Raw genomic sequence first — 22,260 nt, 5'->3', positions numbered from 1 at the left:
ACTTTATTTTAGTTTCATTTTTAATTGTAATTGTACTCAGTTTGAACCAGTTAAGGGGAGCATGAGCAGAGAAAAAGAATTTCTGTTTTCTGTTTCCTACATTTTACAGGTGTAGGAATGTTTAGCTTATTTTAGAGTTTAGAAATGTGTTAAGATAGAATGTAGAATTATGGTAGAGACACTGACACTGCCCTCAATATAATAAAGGCCTGACTGTGTCGTGAGCTTAGAAGTAGATTTGTAACTGGATAACTGTGGTCTGGAGGGGAGATGGTATTTATGGCCCCTAGGAAGAGACATACCCACAGTGTTTTAACTGATATACTCCCACACCTATATGCACACTCACTCACGTGCACGCACATACCAGGTATGCACACACAGTCACTCACGAGCACTCACATAGACACGCGGGTACGCGCACACACAGGCACTCACGTGCTCGTGCATACACACACAGACACAGAGTTTGCAGCACACATGGGGATTTATGATGGGGTCGCTCCTATAAAGCTGGGTGGAACTAACAAAGGGGTGAAGATTGTTTCAGAGGGACACCGGCCTCGTCTTCCCTTCTAGAAGTGCATGCTTAAATAAAGATGAATAAAGATTTTGTAAAAATAACTACTGAAGTTCCGGTGCCGTTTCTGGATCCCTCGACGAATCAAAGAACCGGGGCGAAACTGATTTCGCAACACAGGGTAACTTTACCTCTAAACAGAAAGAGCAGTCAGAGGTTAAAGTGGGATTCAGCAGATGGAGGAACCCTAAAATCAGTTGTAGTATCTCAGCATGGGGAAAAGAATGACAACTCACTATATTTTCTGCTTCTGCTGAGGTTCATTTTATTAGGGTCCCTGGATCATTGACCCAGTGTTTTCAGCTTATACTTTGTCACTGTCCATTCATGTGTTTCCTGTTTTATCATGTTAGCCTTTTGTCTCTGTTCATGATGTTCAGTTCTACCTCCCATGTCTCATTAGTTAGCTTTCGTTCAGTTGTGTTCTTACCTGTTTCTAATATCTTCATTATCCAGTGTATCTGAATCCTCAGTTCCTGGTCTTGTCATCCTCCGTGTATGTTTTCAGTTCAGCCAACCGTCCAGCCAACCGTCTCATCTTCTGTTTGCCTGTCTTTATAATAAACGCCGTCCACATCCTCAACAAGCCTGCGAGTCCTGCATTTAGGTCCAATATTACTTCTCTCCACACCTCGCTGGTGACACACTCCTCTTGTGGAGTTATACAACTGAATTTAACAAGATTTAGGCAGATGTTTCATGAGTTGAACTAGCTTATTTCCATCCTCTATACTGAAAGTACACTGTTATACTAACTTTATACTAGAATGAATAAAGTTGGTATGAAGGTGAAATTCAGTGAATGGTTCTCAGTATCATCAGCTGAACTTTAATTGTATCTCTGTCACTCAGAATGTTTTGTTTAGAGGGGGAGTATATGATCAAACATGTAGAGAACTTGGCAAGTTGCATGAAATGAACAGAAACGAACACCTTAGCAAATAAAGAGTGAAATCTAGAGCACAGCAGCCAAATGTGTTTCAGGCCTGAGCAAAGCTGGATACCATGAATTCCTTCACAAAACAAGATCTGAAAAGATTTCCATCACCTTGTCTAAGAATTGTTTATTTGTTACTAAAAATCACACCCTTAGCAACACCGTCCAAGTCCCCAGCTTGCCCCAACCTTTAAAATGAATTAGATACTGACACTGATAAATGAATGTGTAGCAAATAACCATATTTTAAAAAGTGGACTGCAAAAAAAAAGTCTTTGTGTCTGCTTACTGTTTCATCCATTATGTATTTACTTATAATTTCATGTACAAGAAAGCAAAAGAGTTGGTTAATTGTTCGTTTGTTTAATTTAGAAAAATCTAAATTAATTCTTAAAATTACCAGAAACTCGAGCTCTCCCTTAATATATTGGAGTAAAATGTATAACATTCAACTCGGGGTTCTAAAATGTTAAGAAGTACAAGTATTTCAAGCTTGTATGTAAGTACAAGACTTGCGTAAATATACTGAGTTACATTCCACTTACAACAAACGCGTGGAGCAACGCAACAAGAACACAAAGGGAGGTGACGTGAGTTAAGTGGAACAGATTTTCACTGCTGCCAAACACACTGCCATCTGTGCTGGGAAATAGAGGGTTACTGATACTGACATTGTCATAAAAAATGTTATAAGAAGGAGGTGGTGATGTTGGACAGGTGAAGTTTAAGTCGCTGTCAGTGCCCGGAGAGGAGAAAGTGACAAAGCCCGGTGGTGTCCCAGTGACGGTGTCACTGATCCATTTCTGGTATTGGGACACACGAGTGTAGATTGAAAGTCCGCCACAACCATAACTATAACTCTGAACTCCACTCTGGACCCAGAGTGATCCTGCCTTAATCACGAGGGGTTCCCTTTCATCTCCCTGTGAAGAGAAATTAATAGAAAATTGTAAAGACAGGTCAGTAACTTTCAGAAGATGATCTGTCTCAGTAATATCTATCCTGTTGAAGCATTGGTCTCATCAACTTCAAACTAACCTATTATTTTTACTTCTGAATGGGAGCTATGAGAAAAGTTGTATCTGTTTTATTTGATATCTGAGCTATTATTTTATTACTGTGTTTATGGTGTAGCAGGCCTTCATTCAACCATATACAGGAAACAAAATGAAACAGCCAGCTTACATTGAAACTAAAATGTAGCTTTCCAGGCAATGTGAACCAGTCCTACAAGCTGTGCAACTGACAAATGTATTAAAGAATAATTTTACCAACAGGCTGCTTCCAGTGTGGAAAATTTAAGCCGACACTGAAACATTTGTATAGAATGAAATGATGATCAGGACACTGTGTGTTCCTATAAAACTTTTAGCAAGTTAGCAATAATTATACAATGTAGATCACTGACACAAGAACAGAAAAAAAAAAATAGAACAACGTTTAAATAACAAATAAACCATTACATAACATGGGCCCTTCCATCCAACTTTGGGTCCAGTGCAGGTAACATTCTCTGTAATCTGTGGGAGCCAGTAGTAGTAGTAGTAGTTTTCAAAGTGGCATCTGCACTCATTGTTTCCCAATATTGGTACATTAACTTCCTGCAGGATGTTGGAAAATCGATAACCTAATTGGAGAGAAAAAGAGCTTCTTAAGCAGTGTTGGTCAAGTTACTTGAAAAAAGTAATCAGTTACTAATTACTGATTACTTCCCCCAAAAAGTAATCCCGTTACTTTACTGATTACTTATTTTCAAAAGTAATCAATTACTTAGTTACTTAGTTACTTAGTTACTTTTTAAAAACACGATTTACAACCTGAATAGGTGATAAAGCGATAGATCTTTCAGCCCAATTCTACTTTTTTTCTGCATAATTCATCATACAAAATGTAATCAAATGTAAAAGTCTCTTTTTAAAACTTGTTTTATTAGTTTTAATCTTTTAACTTTATGCATCAAGCAAAAATTAAATTATATGCAACATTCTCTGACTGGAAGAAATTTGTTTAACATTTAAACCTATTTTCTGCACATTCCAGCATATAAAATAAAATATTTTTTTGTGTTTACACTCACTCTTTCAAATAGATGCAAGTAAAACACAGCAGAAAATAAATAAAATCAAAGACTAGCGGTCCTGTTGCTCTATTTTCACCTGTAAAGCAGGACTGGGGTAGGCGGAGGAGGTTTACCCTGGTGCAGGTGTGCTGCAGCGGTCAGTGGAAGAATCCGCGAGTTTCTCTGTGAATTTCACATTACGTCAGCGCACTCGCTGCTTGCTTGGAAGTTTAGGGTTTTTTCGCTGTAAAAGTAGTTTTCTTCCACGCACAACGGACACTAATGTTTTTGTCACTTTTATGGAATCAAACTCAAAATAAGGTCAGTACTTCCACGCTTTAAACGCTGCATGCTACACTCTGTCCCGCACTCGATATATTATGATCTGCAGACAGCTGTTGTCACTGAACGTCGCACTCGCTTACGTCACTGTCATGAGACGTTCTCGCAAAAATCACGGTTTTAGTAACGCAGTAACGCAGCGTTCCTACGTGAAAGTAACGGTAATCTAATTACCGTTTTTGCAATAGTAATCCCTTACATTACTCGTTACTTGAAAAAAGTAATCAGATTACAGTAACGCGTTACAAGTAACGCGTTACTGCCCATCTCTGTTCTTAAGAAATCAATCATCAGTATTGTTCAATAAATAAATAAATAAATAAATAAGTATTTTGTAACTTACTATCATCGTAACCAAAACCGGTGACCCAGCTGCTTGTCCCATTGTGGAAAGTGCTTTTTTCTGAGGCTAAGCAAATGGGCTGAATGTAGTCTGTGAAATTCACAGGAGCAGACAGCTTCAGGAGACAAATGTCATTCTCATACGTCCAGCAGTAGAAGGAAAATGCAGGATGGCAGATGGTTTCTTTCACTTTCTGAGTCACCTCATTTGGATTTAAGCCTGACTGGTTGTAGCGTCCCACACTGTAAAATATAACTTGTTGTTTCAACTTAAAAATATGAGGTAAAGGGCTGCCTTAAAATTTTAAGTTAAGTCAAGAAATAGAGTTTGTTCTTATAACACAACCAATTGTTATCTTAATGAAAAATCACATGTTGTCTAAACTTTCATCTTAGTTTAGTTGACTGAGATTTGTTAGTCAGTTCAACTCCTTTAATTGTCATTTTTACTTGGGAAAACCCTTTCAGCTAAATTAAAATAATCTATTGTTTAAACTCTTGTCCTAGTTCAGTTGACTTGGGTTTTTTAGTTAATTCAAATACTTTAGTAGTTCTTTTAACTTAGGAATCTATTTTAGCTTAACTAACATAATCTGTTAGCTAAGTTGATTTAAGTTTATTAATTAACTGAGCTCCTTAAGGTAGCTGAGTGAACTTGTAAATCAGTTTCATTTTAATTATCAGAGTTGATTGACTGGATGTAAAGAAAAATGTGTATTAAACATCTTAAGTTTTGTTTTGTTTTTTTTAGCTTTCTAACATCCATTTCAGCAAAACTACCTGTTAGGTTCATCTTAGAGCTCAGGTTTAAATACCTACATTCCTTTAAATTAATTTTCTGTTGTTTACAGAAAAAAAAAAAAACCCCACAGATTCCATTAAAGTCTATCTGATCATTTCATACAGAAAGTTTGTTTTAAGAACATGACAAGACAATTACTCATGAGCACCCAACATTCACCATTTATTGTGCCATCTTAGTCATCTGAGAAACAGAAAAATCAGTGACGTAGCTCATCAGGCTCACAATCCATCAAAACTCAAAGGCTGCTCCTGTGAAACAATAAATTTGAACTTGGTCTTGAGCCCAGTTTGGGTGAAGATTAAATTCTGACCAATACTCTAGGAGCAGTAGTGATTCTTGTGAAGTAACAACATAAAGTCTGCATTATAGTAATGTATCAACGGGACACTTGCTATTTTAGAAAAGTTATTCTTTACATTTACAAAATTTTTAAACTTCATTGTGCTCAGTCACACCTGTTAGCATAAAACTTGAAATATTAAAATAGTACAAAACCTTTGATAAGTGACAGTAAAGATCAGTTTATAACAAGTAAGACATCAAACTCTTGTATTTGTCTTCGTTTACAATTGCAACAAATTCCACAGAACCAATATCTCTGAAAATGAGTGCATGCTTCTGAAACATTTGATAATATGGATATTTCAGATACATCAGTTTGAGTCTGCTCAATTGCAAAACAAAGGAAAAACTACTGACTTGCATGAGATAAGCATCTGCAAAGTCCACCATTATATTGTTGTTCACATAAGTTTCTTAAACCATGAACAAATGAGTAATTGTCTAATCTGAATGTAAAGTGTAGTCATTTAGTGACATACAAAAGTGAGAATGAGAACTTGCAAGAATAAAAAAAACAAACAGTAAAATAAAACTGTCCTTAACACTAAGGATCATACAATTACAGTTCTGCATGGCTTTCTGCAAGAGTCTGTTTCTTAGACCATGCACTAGTGAGATGCACTGCCTTCCACCAATGTTCATTAGGATGTTCTGAATGACTTCAAAGATGTCCTTAAGTTCCTTTGGATAGTCTATGTTGAGGGCAAAAGAAGGCCCATCAGCATGGAAATGGCACTTGAGACATCCCTCAGATTAGACAGGATTACTGCCGCCTCAAGGACAACCAACACATCGATGATGTCTTCTTCTTTCACCATCGCAATGCCAACTTTCATCCTCTTAGAAAACGTGTCTTCAATACCTGTCGGCTATAAAAGGGTTCAAAGACAAAAAAAAAAAAAAAAAAAAAATTACACAATTACAATTACACAATATCCCTTGTGCTTAAGAATTCATGTCTTTCCAAAGAAGAGCCATACTGATGCTTTGGATGATGGTGATTGGCTTTGGATAACACTTATTAGTTGTTAGTTTTTTCAGAATGAGATATGCACCCCCATGTTACAAATCCATTTCTTGCTTTAAACAAAGACCATGTTCATAAATAACTGAGCATGTCTTCAATTGCAGAATTCAAACAAAATTTTCAATTTAAATGGTAAATGGCCTGTATTTGTATAGCGCTTTACTAGTCCCCTAAGGACTCCAAAGTGCTTTACACATTCAGTCATTCACACACATGGGTGGATGACTGAATCGTGACTCAAGAGTTGACAGTTCGTCTTATAATTGGAAGGTTGCCGGTTCGAGCCCCGGCTCCGACAGTTTCAGTCGTTGTGTCCTTGGGCAAGACACTTCACCTGTTGCCTACTGGTGGTGGCCAGAGGGCCCGGTGGTGCCAATGTCCGGCAGCCTCGCCTCTGTCAGTGCGCCCAGGGCGGCTGTGGCTACAATGTAGCTTGCCATCACCAGTGTGTGAATTTAAATCTAGTTATGCTAAATATTGGCTGTGCTCTAAACCAAATCTGGCTGAGAATACATGAAATGTGCAAACTGCAGCTACACTACAGGATCAGATTGTGGCTCCATAGACAATGCTTCTTTAATCAGTTTATTGATTAAAGTTTATTTTTCCCCCTATATTAACAGCATGAAAAAAGAGCATATAGACGTGGCTGAACAGGTTGCATAATTGGCACTGAATATCAACATCCACCTTTACCCAGCTGCCCAATGACTCTCGGCCAGTAACCTTTAATTGCTTACCCAGTCTACACAGTCTCTTTTCCAGGGTCCAGGACATTTCACCAAAGTATTGCCCCCACAGCTGTAGCAGCCACTGCAGCCCCTTAAATATCCTAATATCTCTGCCATTACAATATACAATGTGAGAAATCAAACGTAAAGCTGAAGTGAACAGTACAGCAGCGAAATGTCAAAGACCCTGGTGAAGACATGAATGATAAACACAAGACACTAATAATATCAATGCTAGCTTGCCAGTTAGTTTCTCTGAAACCCAGACCAAATCCAGTGTCAAAGATCTTGTAATAATACATTTGGTGAGGAAAAAGTACATGTTATCATGTGGCATCTGTTGTTTCATAGATGCCACATGTTTCATTTAAAATCCACTGTGGTGCTGTCATTATTAAATTTACTAAAAGAAACAATGCTAACCTTCACAGTCTTGAAAGTGTGTGAGGGATCTTCCTTTAGAAAATGAGGTCCTCTGTCCTCTTCCTTTGTGTAGGGCTCTGGTCAAAGAAGTCAAAAAGAAAACAAAAACACTTTTTAAACAGTGTTTATGAAGCATGTAGACAGCTCCAAATTCACAGCTTTTTGATACATAATTCCATCAATATATGATTATCATTGGAGATTTTGAATCAGGCTTATCAGGACATTCAAGTAGAATATGATATCCAACCTACCACCAATATACACAGATTCTGTAAAAGTTACCACACTAAATGTCCAGTTGTGAAATATGATGACAGACTTTACTTATCAGCTTTCTTTCAATGAGTTCATCAGTTGAACTGGATAACCTAAAACTTAAACAAAGGAGAACATTTCGCAGTTGAACACTTACATCATCTCCGAAGCATTTTATGAGCCTAGTTAGCCCTCCTATGCCGCTCTTGATTTTGTACAGCTCCACGAACCTCTCCATAATGGTCAAGCACAGCAAAAAGGAACCCTTTCAGGTCAACAGATGTAAGACGGGCACATTCTGCTTCAACCTGAGCAACAGAAGAAGAGGGGTGGAGAGTACAGGCAGAATAAAAAAAAGATTCTTTGAGACCCAAATTTAAGCAAACAGTCATCTGAGGCCCATTAGAGAAAACACAAACACACAAAAAGCAAACAAACAAAAGATGCACTTTACCTGCCGTTCAGCGAACAAGGAAGTTCAGAGAACAATAAGCTCTGTCTTGAAATCTTTTAAAGTAGAATGATTGTGAAAATGACTTATGTGATGTAAAACTTTAGTAAACGTATGCGATTAAAAGAACACTGAGTAAAAGGACAAGTAACAATTTCCTTATTCCTCAGATGTTTACCTTGATGAGCAATACTGTTTTAGTCCAACTGCCTCATTAAAGTTACACAACAGGCTTTTTACATTAAAGCCAGCAAGTCCATTACATACTCCCTTTTAGATCTGAAATACTGTGCACATTCTGTGTATATATGTAGTGGACAGCAATTTACCCAAAAGAGCGCAAAGTTTGCAAGTCCACCTCATTTAAATGACAAAGACAGATGTGATCATCTAGACCTGTGAAAATAAATTAATGACAAACTTGCAGTTATGGATGTTATTACAACCACAAGAACCTAAACAGTCTGCTCCATTGCTTTTGTTAATGAATCACTTGTTGGTAACAGGTCTGAATATTTAGTTTATGCCACCTGCATGTGATCATCAATAGTGCCATATTACTTCTTAAGAAGTACCCTGACACTACAATCTTTATATCATTTGTTCTACAGAGCTATTAAGTTACAATATAATCTGTGGTGTTTCCAGTATGACAAAATGCACAAATTGTAACTTACCATTTGACTCCACTGACAAAAATAAATCCCCAGCATCAAGTTTGGCTTCACAGACCTAAAATAAGTAAAATAAAAATATATGTTATAATTATATTGTTTTCGCCATTTATTCATGTTTGCTAATTTTCTGACATATAAACAATGTTAGTTTTGTTACAATACAGAGAATGCAGTTTAATTAAAAGGTAAATTATGCAAAAAAAAAAAAAAACAACTTCTGCAGTATACCATGCCAAAAATCAGTGTCTCTGATGCCAATTATTTTATCACTACAGCTCTTTTAGTATGGAAACTCACACAACCTAGTCATACTGATCACAAGAGTTCAAAAATAAGTCAAAATAGTGAGCTGTTGTTAAGCATAAAGCATTTCAGGGTAACAAATAACTGCACAATAGAATTAAAGCAAAAACTAAACACACTGGAGGACTATCTGATAAAACTAATATAATGCTGGTTTGTAGACCATATTTTGTCTCAGTCCTCAGTGCACTCTTGCAGCTTAGCATGCAGCAGTTCATAACAACTTAAGTGATTACATAGGGGTAAACAGATGACAACAAGCATCCGAGTCCTGCCAAAAGTTCTTTTGAACCCAGTCAGTTATTGGAAATATTGCCAAAATGAACTTCCACCAAAATACAACAGCCTGTGAACTTGAAAGAAATTTACAAGTACAGAGACAATATGAAATAAGCTTTATTAATTAGCTGAGTTAGCTTGCTAATATCGCAACAGTGGTTGAGTGCACAACCTTAAAGCTAGCGGCACAATACTTGTGATTTGGTCAGTGCCACATTAAACCCATAAAAAAGGCCATATGTCAGTTTATTAGCTCAAGTTTGGTTATGACATACAAGCTGGACCTTGTCCGCTAAAGCTACATTAGCTAAAGCAAACATTTCGGTAAAAGAGAAAACACATCATGCCATAGATTCAAAACATGTTCCAACTTTTGTAGCTCTCTTTCCTTATAGTTATAACCAATGTTACTCACCTTGAAAGCATATTCCAAAGAAGACGATTAGAAAACGTCCAAGTAAAGTGAGCATGTCGTTAACCGCCAATTCCCCATGATGCACCTCGGTAGCAGTCACGTGAGGCAGTTTTGAATCCTGCTGTGCTCAACTTACCCACATTGTCAAGTTCACATAAGTTGCTGATTTAGCTGGACATGAGTTTTCAAGTTAGCTTTTTTTGGTGTAATTGGGACGTTTTTAACTTGTAATTCTATGTTATAACAACAACTTCAGTCATCTATCGTCAAACTGATATAGAATAATATGTTGAAATAACAAACATCTAGAATTACATTTTACAGTGCAGATGAACCACAGTGTTGTTACTTGAACTTGACACACAAAAAAATCATTTTCATAGATGGTAAATCGAGTGGTAGTCCATATTCAAGAACTAAAAAATAAGTCTGGTTGTAAAGAAACATGAAAGTAATTGTAAGCAACAACCGTCATGCACTACACATGATGGTTACTATTAGCAATCATCAGCATCATCACCAAAATTTTTTATTTTTCTAAGTTCAACAGTGACTCACATTGGTATGCACCGAGCAGCTGTCAAAACCCACTGGTTGGTGATTAGGGAACCTCCACACTGTTTATATCCATAAGGTCCATAAGCTACTACAAGGGCGTGCCATGGCCAACTTCCTGGTGTTGCATCTTGACCTCCTATGATTCCTTCTGTTTCTAACAGCTCTGCCACAGGCTGACAGAAGAACAGAGATGGCAGTTAAACACTGAGTGCACTGATCAACCGCAACATTAAAACTAGTTGAAGGTGAATGATGACACTGACCTCTCTGGCAGGATTAGTCTGATCCAAAGATACGGACTTATCTAGCTACGTATACGCTGACTACTTTTTAGCTTTCAATTTCCTTCAACTGAGACTTGTTTTTCCTATGTTGTACATGTTATGATAGTTAATTAAACCATTTGATGAAAATGATGACTGAACTGTATAGTTTCTCTAATTACAGTACAGCAGACAGTAATTAGAAAAATAAACTTGAGACGTGAAGAACTTTTAAGATTGTTTTTTTACTTACCAGGCTGCTGTGACTGACAACCTGAAAGTTCAAAGAAAAACACAAATATGTTAAACAAACCAGTTTAGTGCAGCTGATGACTATCTGTGAGAAATATTCGGAAGTAGGAAGTAATTTCTTCCAACTGAAAAACAACACTTTTGCCAAAACTTTGAAATATTATTTTAACAATCTATCAACTTTATTTTTTAGCATTTTTAAATTCCTGTCTGTTGTTGATGTTGATACATTTTACATAAAACGTTTACCCAATGTAACTGATCAAATAACTCAGTGCTCAGTGATGTTGTAATCTAGCCTTGTTATATCAGTTTGTCCACAAAATGCATTTTTTATCCTGTTAATGGAAAGTAATTGTTACTGTTGCTTTGTAATGCAGGCTTTAGTAATGATCAGGAGATTATAGGTTTCCTGATTCACAGATCAGCCAATAATGTTATTTTGTCAAAACATTTCAGAAAACAAAGTGTTCTTTTGGTGACAGCTCGATAGTGAGACTCACTGCACCCACCAGCAAGTGCTTATTATATGTTTTTAACATTATTTTAAAAAACAGTTTCATCATTGAGATAACTGCCAAAATAACATTTATATATGCAGTGAGCATTTTTAAGAAAGTTTTAACAGTAGAGAAGTGTTTATCAAAAGAAGAAATTTGGATTGATAGAAACTTAGAGTAATCTAGTAACTGTGATTAAATATAATAATCACATGTTTAAATTTAAAACGACCAAGTCTAAGGAATATATATATCTATATATGTAGATATATATGTATATATATAGATGGGCAGCACGGTGGCACGGTGGTTAGCACTGTTGCCGCACAGCAAGAAGGTCCTGAGTTCAATTCCAACATAAGGCTGGGGTCTTTCTGTGTGGAGTTTGCATGTTCTCCCCGTGTTTGCGTGGGTTCTCTCCGGGTACTCCGGCTTCCTCCCACTGTCCAAAGACATGCAACTTGTGGGGATAGGTTAATTGGATAAACCAAATTGCCATTAGGTGTGAATGTGCGAGCGAATGTGAGTGTGAATGGTTGTCTGTCCTTGTGTGTTAGCCCTGCGACAGACTGGCGACCTGTCCAGGGTGTACCCCGCCTCTCGCCCTATGACAGCTGGGATAGGCTCCAGCGCCCCCCGCGACCCTGAAAAGGAGAAGCGGAAGTGGATGGATGGATGGATGTATATATAACTAGAAATTGTGTCTTACACACACACACACACACACACACACACACACACATATATATATATATATATATATATATATATATATATATATATATGCCCACAGATAAATAGTCAAAGACAATCAAACTTTCTTTCTCACCTGTCGATAACAGGATGGTTGCTACAGTGATACAGCACACAAACGTATGGACTGCCATTGTTAGTGTACCTCTTTTACACTGTCTTACCCTGTAAGTAAGTAAAATCTTTCCTTAGCACCACCCTTTTAGTCTTTCTTTACTCACTAGAGCCTTGCGACAGATACATGAACCAGCCTTAAAAGAAACCTTCAGGCAGACTGTGCTTGAGGGGAGTGAAGGAATGCATTTAAAGTAATACTGTGGAAAACGGGAAGTCAGACTTGTCACACAACTTCATAACAGATTGTAAGACTCGGCTATAATCTTTCATTATTATTATTGTTATTACTGTCATAATTATTATTAATATTGCAGTTAGTTTCTGTTTCATTTACAGTAGTATAGTAGTATTGGCAAGTTTGAAGTCATTGGATACATGTGGCCTAACAGGTAATGTTATAAAGTTTTTGTTTAAGGGTTATAAACCACCTTTTTTGTTTACTCTAAAGATATGAAAAAATAATACTGCTGTTTTTAAAAAATGTTCCTTTTTTCATGAAATCATGAGCAGAAATGTGATTTCTTATTTCTTATGATTTCATTGGCTGTTTTAAATATGCTTATTCTTAATAAACTATGGTTCGTCAAATAGTTTGATGATGAGGTTGGGGTTTGTCTTTTGTATTAGTTAATGGTATGCTTTTCTGGTGAATGTCTTTAAAAAAATAATTAAAAAAGAAGAATATTGATTATATAAGATTCAGAATGATTTATGAATCCATCTTACAGTTCACAGATTTCAGGGTTTCTACAGCCTGACACACAATATTTTAGGTTATTTACTTTAACTAACTTACATCTTTTTCCTGGTTTAGATTTTGCATACAGTTTATTTAAAAAAATGTTTGCTCAGAAAAGAGAAGAAAAAAGGATGACAAGCTTTCTATCAAGAAAATTACACACTAACAAAAACTGTCAACTTCCACCGTGTGCTGCCAACTACACTTCTGACGATAATGGGATGTGGAGATTGTTTTGGGGTTTTCAAAGGGTTTAAAGTGTGACAGGTGACATTACACACCTGCAGAATGGTGAGCTGCTATGTATATGCCTACACTGTATACATGAGCAGAATGGAAACCCTTGATGGGGCAAAGTTTTTGTGCTTTCTAGCTTGGTACATGGAAACAACAAAGAGCTAAGTTTGCAGTGCCAACAATGGCTGGCCTGGGTATATAGAAGATTGAAAAAGATCACTTCACACAGCATTTCAGAAATTATTGCATCATTGTCATATTCTTAAGTTATAATTATAACACATTTAACTGTTTTAGTTCGATGGCCTGTTGCTCTTTAACACAAAAATATCAGAGACAACACAATCACGAATGATCACAGCCATATTGTGCTAATCAGTTCTCTCTTTACATACCTCTAGTTCTCTTCTTTCCTTTGTTATTATCACCTTTGTCCACCACGTCCCTACAGAATTACTCACATTCTCCTCCAAGACTCTGCCCAAAAATGTTTTGTCAGAAAGCAATGCTTTTTTAATGAAAAAATGCGAAAGCCCAAAGTTTTAGTTGCATTATAATTTTGCCTAACAGAACTGTATGAACTGTGTCCAAGAGTTTGTATTTTGAAACTTTTAAAACTTTCTTATAAAACTAAAAAAGTATAAAAGCAATATCAAGCTAAAAAAACAGGTGTAACAACATTACTTGTTTCCATTGCCAGTTGCTTTGAACTTGAACACATTTTGTTTTGACGATGTTCACACAGATAACATAAAATAATTGATAATTTTCTTGCAAGAAAAATTACACGCTAACAAAACCTGTCAGCCCACAATGTCACCTGCCGGCTAAAATACTCACAATACCGGAATGGGCAGTTCTGCATAGGAGTAATGCTGGAACGTTTTGACACGTTCTTCATTATAATATCACTTTTATTTATTTCAAATGTAATTAGTTCATATCATTAAAAAGGAAACAACAACAAACAAATAAATCACCAAAGACAAAACAATCTAAATGCATCCTGAAAAGCCACCTGCAACCTTTTCATTATGGCTTTACTGTAATTACACTACAAATGAGCCGTATAAAAACAGGTAAAACAGGCTTGAAAAAGGGCCACTTTAACATCATCTATGCACATGCAGAATTTATGTGCCAACATTTTAGCTTGCATGTACAATTTACAGCACTGTCGATTCACATCATCATCATCACAAAGATCACTGGTTAAGAATAGGCCTAATTATTTCACTTTGCTCCCCACATCCCATACTTGGTTTGCTAAATAAAAAATTGGAAAATTTTGCTTCTGATCCTCCTGAGTTGTAAAAACCTCGAAGCACTCTTTTTAGGGTTAAATAATGTATCATACTGGGCACCATAACCAGCACAAACTCTAAGCAACCAGCACTGTAGGGAGACAGAATGACCAAATCATCAGCGTACATTAAATGACTTACAAGAAGGTTACCCATCATGCAACCAGTCTGACAACCATATACCAAATAACTTGCGATGGTTAACGCTGTCAATGTCATGGTCCAGGGTTTTTACTTTTCCTGTGTTTTTGTCATTTTGAATTATCATTTATGTATGAGTTCACTTTGTTAGTCTTAAGTGTATTCTATAGGTTCTAGTTACCCTGTTTCGGGTTTCCCTGTATAGTTCCTTGGTTATTTAGTAGTTTCCCCCTTGTATCTTTGCCCTCTGTGCCTCCCTCTGTGCCTGTGTTTACATTAGTGGAGTGAGTTCTTGCACCTTGTGTACACCTTGTGTTTGTTTTTGTGTACTACCAATTAGCGAATAACATCTAAAGCCATCATGATCTCCTCAAGATCGGAGTAAGGTACTGTGAGATCGTGACTAGCAAATTTCTCCGCTTGCATAAGATACTGGTGAAAAAGAGCGAGAAGACCAGGCTCCCCATGGATTGTTATTAATCCAGCATGGAGGTGCAAGCAGTGTCGAGAGAGAAGGAGAAGGCTGCAGGGCCGGCGCGCTAGCCAGGCTACGGAGGCAGCTACTCATACCACCGGTCCCTAGTATACTCGCAAATGCTGAAACACACTAAATGTATATGCATTGTAAGTGTCTATGCACTGCTTTCAGATGTAAAATGTATTCAAAAGTATAGAACTGAAAAAGTACATTACAGCATAGATTTCCCAGTGCAGTCTAAACAGGTCTAACAACATTACTTTTTACTATTGCCTTTGGCTTTGAAAGTGTTCATGTTTTTATGACGTTCACACAGATAACATAAAAATAGATGATAATCTTCTAGCAAGAAAAATCACACGCAAACACAAACCATCAACTCCCACCATCTGCTGCTAGCTACAATACTGACAATACCTGAATGGGCAGTTCTGCACAGGAGTAATGCTGGAAAGTTTTGACTCATTCATCATTCTAATATCACTTTATTTGTAACACACAATTATGCTATATCATTAAAAAGAAAGAAAAAGGGTCAAAAATGAAAAGATCAGAAAACATACAAAAATTTGTTACAGTGTTTATAAAAGATCTTAAGAAGCCTTTTAGTTTAGTCTAATTTTTAATTCTAATTGTAGTCAGCTTGAAAAAGTTAAATAGAACAAAAGCAGAGAAAATGAAGGAAAGAAATATCTCTATTTTCTTTTCTTGACATTTGCGTTTAATTGGGAAAATAAGTACAGTCAGAGGTTAAAGTGGAATTTAGCAGGTGCAGGAAACCTATAATCAGCGGTAAGCGTAAAGGAAGGGAGCTCTGTATGTATGAGAACAACTGCTGGTGTACTAACACAGTGATCATCACTATTCACCGAACATAGAATATTTGACTGTCAAATGCAGGCTGTCAAGGGATTTCAGGATTTTGGGATTTTTATTATGTTATGCTTAAAAGTACATTTCATTATCTAAATGTGTTTGCTCTTTCAGTATTCAGCTTAAATGGGGAAGTTACACTCTGTGCAGACTCAACAGGAAGCCTGCACGCAGCACAGTTCTATTTTATCTCTTCCTGTACGTGCTATGAATAAAGCTATGAATAAAGGCCTCTTTTATTGCAGGGTGCGAGTCTCCCTGAGTCTCACCCGTGTACATGTTAACCTGTCTGAGCGTCTTTATTCTGACCTGAGTTGCAATACAGGAAAACTCCTGACACAGGCCCATCCCCGTTGTCATAATAACAGCCGTTTATATTCCTCCAGATGCTAATGCTAACTCAGCGATCACACTTCTGCATACAAACGTCAATAAAAAACAGAGCATATACCCTGATGCTGTACATATCATAGCAGGGGACTTTAATCATGCAGACTTAAAAACACCAATCTCCAAATGCCACTAGGGGTGACAAGATTCTGGACAAAGTTTATTCCAACATCAAAATGGGCTACAGGGCCAGACCTCTGCCACATCTGGGTCAGTCTGACCATTTGTCACTGTTTCTAACACCTAAAGCAAACCGGCCCACGGAAGAGGCAGCAGCCACAGCACTCCATGCTGCCGTAACACACCTAGAGGGGCATGGGAGCTATGTGTGGATGCTTTTCGTGGATTACTGCTCAGCTAAAAAAATGTCCATCACGCCACTCTTGAATTAATCTATGCACTCACTGAAGCATGTATGTGGGAATGTATGCAAATGTTTGCTCATACTATTCTTATTAGCACTTTAAGTATTTCATTTATTGATTTTATTGAATTTTACTGTTTTATTTATATTTTTTATATTTTTAGCGATTACGCACTGATTGGGGACCACTTTTCATTTTGTTTCACCTGTGACAATGACAATAAAGACATTCTGATTCTTATTCTTTTTTCTCCTCCTTGTGTTCATCTATGTTCCCGAGCTCATCGTGTCCTCTCTCCTTCGTGCTCCTCCATGTTCTCTTTCTCCCTCCAGTCTGCGTCTCTGTGTACTTCCTGTTTTACTTTCAGCTGTGTTCCCCGTGTGTTCTCACTATAGTTATAAATACTAGATATTTTCCCAGTTTTATCTTTCACTACTGGCACTAAAAGTACTGGTAACATGGAATCAGGTGAAATATCATGAGTTAGAAGCTCTGTGAGAGTAACACATTGATTCTTCTACCAGTGTATGTCCCAAAAAACATTGGATGTAGGATAGAGCTGCAGATCATGTTGGGTGTGTCAGCCAATTCTGGGCATTATTATTCTTGTCTGAGGGCAGTATTGTGATGTGGTGGTTATCACTTTTGCCTCGCAGCAAGAAGTTTCTGGGTTTGAATCAGATCTTCCCTGCGTGTGTGTGGGTTCTCTCTGGGTACTCTGACTTCCTCCCATATTACAAAGATGTGCAGTTAGTGGGGTTACCTTAAGTGGTAATCTTCAATTGGCTGTGGGTGTAAATAGTTGTTTGTTTCTGTGTTAGCCCTGCTGGTGACCTGACAGACTGGCGACCTGTATCGGGTGCACCCAGTTCTCCTGCGACCCTCAAAGGATGATCTTTGATATTTTTAGCCCCCTGCAAATGTATTTTTTTTCTAGCTTTTCCCACATTAACCTTCTATGTAATACATAATTAGATGGTGAAGAGTAATTTGAAACCTGTTCAAAACAAATATGGGCAAAAACCAATAGGAGAAAGTTTTGTTGCCTTATTGTTTTTTTAAAGAGTATGTATGAAGTGTGTTTTTCCTACCATTTCTTCTTCAGTTAGTTTTGATTCAATTATAAGAAAGCGATGAATGTATTTCTATTTACAAACTCACATAAGACATATTAAAGCTGTCATTACACAGCATCTTGTGACAGCTATGCTGAAACACACTAAATGTATATGCATTGTAAGTGTGTATGCACTGCTTTCAGATGTAAAATGTATTCAAAAGTATAGAACTGAAAAAGTACATTACAACATAGATTTCCCAGTGCAGTCTAAACAGGTCTAACAACATTACTTTTCATTATTGCCTTTGGCTTTCAAAGTGTTCATGTTTTTATGACGTTCACACAGATAACATAAAAATAGATGATAATCTTCTAGCAAGAAAAATCACACGCAAACACAAACCATCAACTCCCACCATCTGCTGCTAGCTACAATACTGACAATACCTGAATGGGCAGTTCTGCACAGGAGTAATGCTGGAAAGTTTTGACTCATTCATCATTCTAATATCACTTTATTTGTAACACACAATTATGCTATATCATTAAAAAGAAAGAAAAAGGGTCAAAAATGAAAAGATCAGAAAACATACAAAAATTTGTTACAGTGTTTATAAAAGATCTTAAGAAGCCTTTTAGTTTAGTCTAATTTTTAATTCTAATTGTAGTCAGCTTGAAAAAGTTAAATAGAACAAAAGCAGAGAAAATGAAGGAAAGAAATATCTCTATTTTCTTTTCTTGACATTTGCGTTTAATTGGGAAAATAAGTACAGTCAGAGGTTAAAGTGGAATTTAGCAGGTGCAGGAAACCTATAATCAGCGGTAAGCGTAAAGGAAGGGAGCTCTGTATGTATGAGAACAACTGCTGGTGTACTAACACAGTGATCATCACTATTCACCGAACATAGAATATTTGACTGTCAAATGCAGGCCCATCCCCGTTGTCATAATAACAGCCGTTTATATTCCTCCAGATGCTAATGCTAACTCAGCGATCACACTTCTGCATACAAACATCAATAAAAAACAGAGCATATACCCTGATGCTGTACATATCATAGCAGGGGACTTTAATCATGCAGACTTAAAAACACCAATCTCCAAATGCCACTAGGGGTGACAAGATTCTGGACAAAGTTTATTCCAACATCAAAATGGGCTACAGGGCCAGACCTCTGCCACATCTGGGTCAGTCTGACCATTTGTCACTGTTTCTAATACCTGCATATGCTCCCTCCCCTCAAGAAACCATGTAATATATAGCCTATAGCTACAACTGTAGCTTGCCTCCACCAGTGTGTGATTGTGAGAGTGAATGAATAGTGGAATTGTAAAGCACTTTGGGTGCCTTGAAAAGCGCTATATAAATGCAATCCATCATTATTATTATTATTATTATTATTATTATTATTATTATTATTATTATTGTTAAAACATAAGAACTCAAAGTACTGGGTCAAAACTGACCCAGAACCATGACAGTCTATCTACTGTTTACTATCATAGCCAAGTGGCTTATAAAGGTAAAGAAAGGTTTTCCCAATCCCTAGCAATTCAATGTTATCCTTTTTTGGACATATATAATACCTGCCATTATCCAAAGACACATCTATTTACCTTTATCTTTTGCTCGTTTCTCCTCTTCTTTTCTCTTGTTTGTTAAACGGAGGACCTGATGGCTTTGACTTTTTCTCGTCCATCTTCCATCAGTAATTTTGCACTCCAGCGTCAACACTCAACCCCACAACATAAACTAATAAACTAATAGACCTATACCCTGTATAGGGTTTTTTTGGAGGGGAGGGGGGGATTTCCCACAACCAACAAAAAATAATTAATACATGATGTGCTTGGATTGACAATATTATAAATGAAAGGTGCACTATTTGGAATCAGCATGCTTCCTCCCCTTTTGACAGGTTGTGTGTGAGCAGCAGCAGCAGCAAGCAGGCGCACCAAGGACCCTCATGTTCACTTTTCACGTATATGTGTCTGATAGAATTTAGAAAATAGATCAGTGCAAATTATAAGTCTATATCATAATGTCTTCAGTGTTTGTGTTTGTTGTAGGGCTGTCAACATTAACGTGCTAACTCTGTCATCACGATTAACGCGATTAAAATGTTTAACGCGATCAACCCAACTGCCTGAAATGCATTGACAGAGACATTTCAGGGATTTTGAGTCATTCTGCGCTCCAAATGGATTAATTGCATTAAAAATTTTAATTACATTAATCCTGATGACGGCGTTAACGTTGACAGCCCTAGTTGCGTTTGTTTTTATTTTGGGAGCTAGTTATTAGATGCCGCTACAGCCAGCCAGAGAATCCCCCACTGCCCTGCCCCTCTCCTCCCTGAGTGGCAAGAAGCAGGCGCACTTTGCAAACGGAGGGAGCCTTTACTCCCAGCGAATGGGCAATAGAAAACCGATGGGTGCCCATGCAATCCCCAAAATGCGCTGGCATTATGTTGAGGCAGCATGAACAGATGATAATCTTCTAGCAAGAAAAATCACACGCTAACAAAAACTGTTATTATAATATCACTTTATTTTTTGAGACACAATTATTCTATATCATTAAAAAGGAACAAAAAATGTATAAAAATTAAAAGATCAAAAAATATACAAACACTTGTTCCAGTGTCTATAAAATAGGGATGGATTGATCCGATATACCAGGGGCGATTCTAGGATCAGAGCTTTGGGGGTGCTGAGCACCCAGAGAGCTGCCCATCCAGGCAAGGTAAACTTTACTCGTCACGATGAGACTTCTTCCCTGTCTCTGTCAGTCCCTGCATCCTTAAATGTCTCCAGTTGTCCCAAGTTCCCTCTGACTGTCTAGTTGGTGCATTTAAACCCCTGTTCCTCCCTGTCCTTATCGTCTGTTGTCTTCGTCTCCGTTATCAGTCATCATAATTTTACCATCTCTATGCAAGTCTGCAAATTTCTTTATTAAATCATAAGATTCTTAAATTCATCAAGTCTGTGCCTGGGTCCTCGTCACAAAACATGACATCACTGTTTTGTACATTTTAACACAATTTAATCCCCACATTTGTGAAAGAAAAACAAAACACTTTTTTGAAAAGTTTGTAACAAAACCATCAAATCTGATAAAGGTTATTTAAATGCTGCTAAAGTCGACTACTGCTAAAGAAGAATGGATTGGAATTTGAAAAAAAAAATACATATCCTAACCTTAATTACTGGGGGAGAATAATGAATGATGCTCATAGTGAGTAAAAAGTAAACTGAGTGCATTTTTTGGACAGAGATTCACTTTTAAAGTGTATGTTTAATATAATACAGATAAATAAAAAATACACTCCAAAAATAGAAGAGTCCTTGAAATGTACAAAATATTATTAAAAAATTTGAAAAATGGAGACACCTTGGCCTATGGTACAATGTATACAATGTATGAAAAGATCTTTACTGCAGATACTACAATGGCCCTGCAGATTTTTTCTTTTCTTTTAACCTATGTGCCTCACCTTGAGGTTGGCAAATCTGTCTATCACATTTTGGTGGTCAAGTCTCTCAAGCATCTCTTTCTCAACTGACATCACAGCCAGGTGCTGGAGTCTGCTTTGACCCATGGTCCTTCTCAGCAGGTATGGAGCTGACTCGAGACACTAAAAGACCTTTCACAGCTACAGCTGCTAACTGGGTTTGTTAGGGCAACCTGAATAACAGTTTTCAGTGTGGGGAAGATCTGATTATCCAGAATATTGTACAATGTTAACATATCTGGAATGGCACCAGCCTCACTCTTGAGCTTCAAAACGTTTTTGGCAACCGTGACTTCCTCTGACTGAAGCTCAATATGGTAATGCAGTGCCAGGCTGACAACCCAGTTTGTTTTGCAGATTCTGTATAGCAGCTTTAATATAGGGAGAACACAACTTCCAGATTGTATGAGTAAAATTAGTTGGGTTCTTTTCTTTGCCAGTTTAACAGTTTCTGTTTTGCCTGTTAGTATTCCCTGTCTGTTTTCTTACCTGGTTCTTCCTGACCTTGTACTTTCTCCTCATGTTCCCCGCTTTCCTCTCTCCCTCTTTGGACCGACAATCACACACAAATAGATTGTATTCAATTAGATTAAATAAAATACTATTTAGATCACTAATAAAAAAGTCCTCTCTCAGTGTGCTTTCAACCAAAAGGCAAATGACCAAACCACATGTACATCTAATAAAGGATATAAATACTGAAACACTGATCCAACATTATCCTTTATTGATGGATCATTTGTT

The 22,260-nt window shown here is 37.2% G+C and overlaps 1 protein-coding gene across 1 annotated transcript; it reads right to left on the bottom strand.

Moving 5' to 3' along the window:
• Window positions 1–3,110: 3,110 nt before the first annotated feature.
• LOC120433754 (tryptase beta-2-like) lies at window positions 3,111–22,054 on the bottom strand. Its single transcript, XM_039600590.1, has 4 exons — window positions 22,006–22,054; window positions 11,046–11,066; window positions 10,530–10,702; window positions 3,111–3,144 (listed from the first exon to the last, which is right to left on the bottom strand). Exons 1-4 carry the CDS (start codon window positions 22,036–22,038, stop codon window positions 3,111–3,113), a joined length of 261 nt encoding a protein of 86 aa, XP_039456524.1. The 5' UTR covers window positions 22,039–22,054.
• Window positions 22,055–22,260: the final 206 nt, after the last annotated feature.

The sequence above is a fragment of the Oreochromis aureus genome, linkage group 3 (genome assembly GCF_013358895.1).
Source record: "Oreochromis aureus strain Israel breed Guangdong linkage group 3, ZZ_aureus, whole genome shotgun sequence".
Lineage (NCBI taxonomy): Eukaryota > Metazoa > Chordata > Actinopteri > Cichliformes > Cichlidae > Oreochromis > Oreochromis aureus.
Note: the sequence above shows the minus strand (reverse complement) of the source record. Positions and strands in the feature narration are given on the sequence as shown.

Bases quoted from the DNA above. Each gene is read 5' to 3' on its own strand.
- LOC120433754 (XM_039600590.1), bottom strand. From the start codon at position 22,038: ATGAGGAGAAAGTACAAGGTCAGGAAGAACCAG. The intron at 11,067-22,005 runs GTAAGAAAACAG...TTGAACTTTCAG, and splicing joins ACAAGGTCAGGAAGAACCAG to GTTGTCAGTCACAGCAGCCT. The intron at 3,145-10,529 runs GTGAGTCACTGT...CTCTCCAATTAG, and splicing joins GCTGCTCGGTGCATACCAAT to GTTATCGATTTTCCAACATC.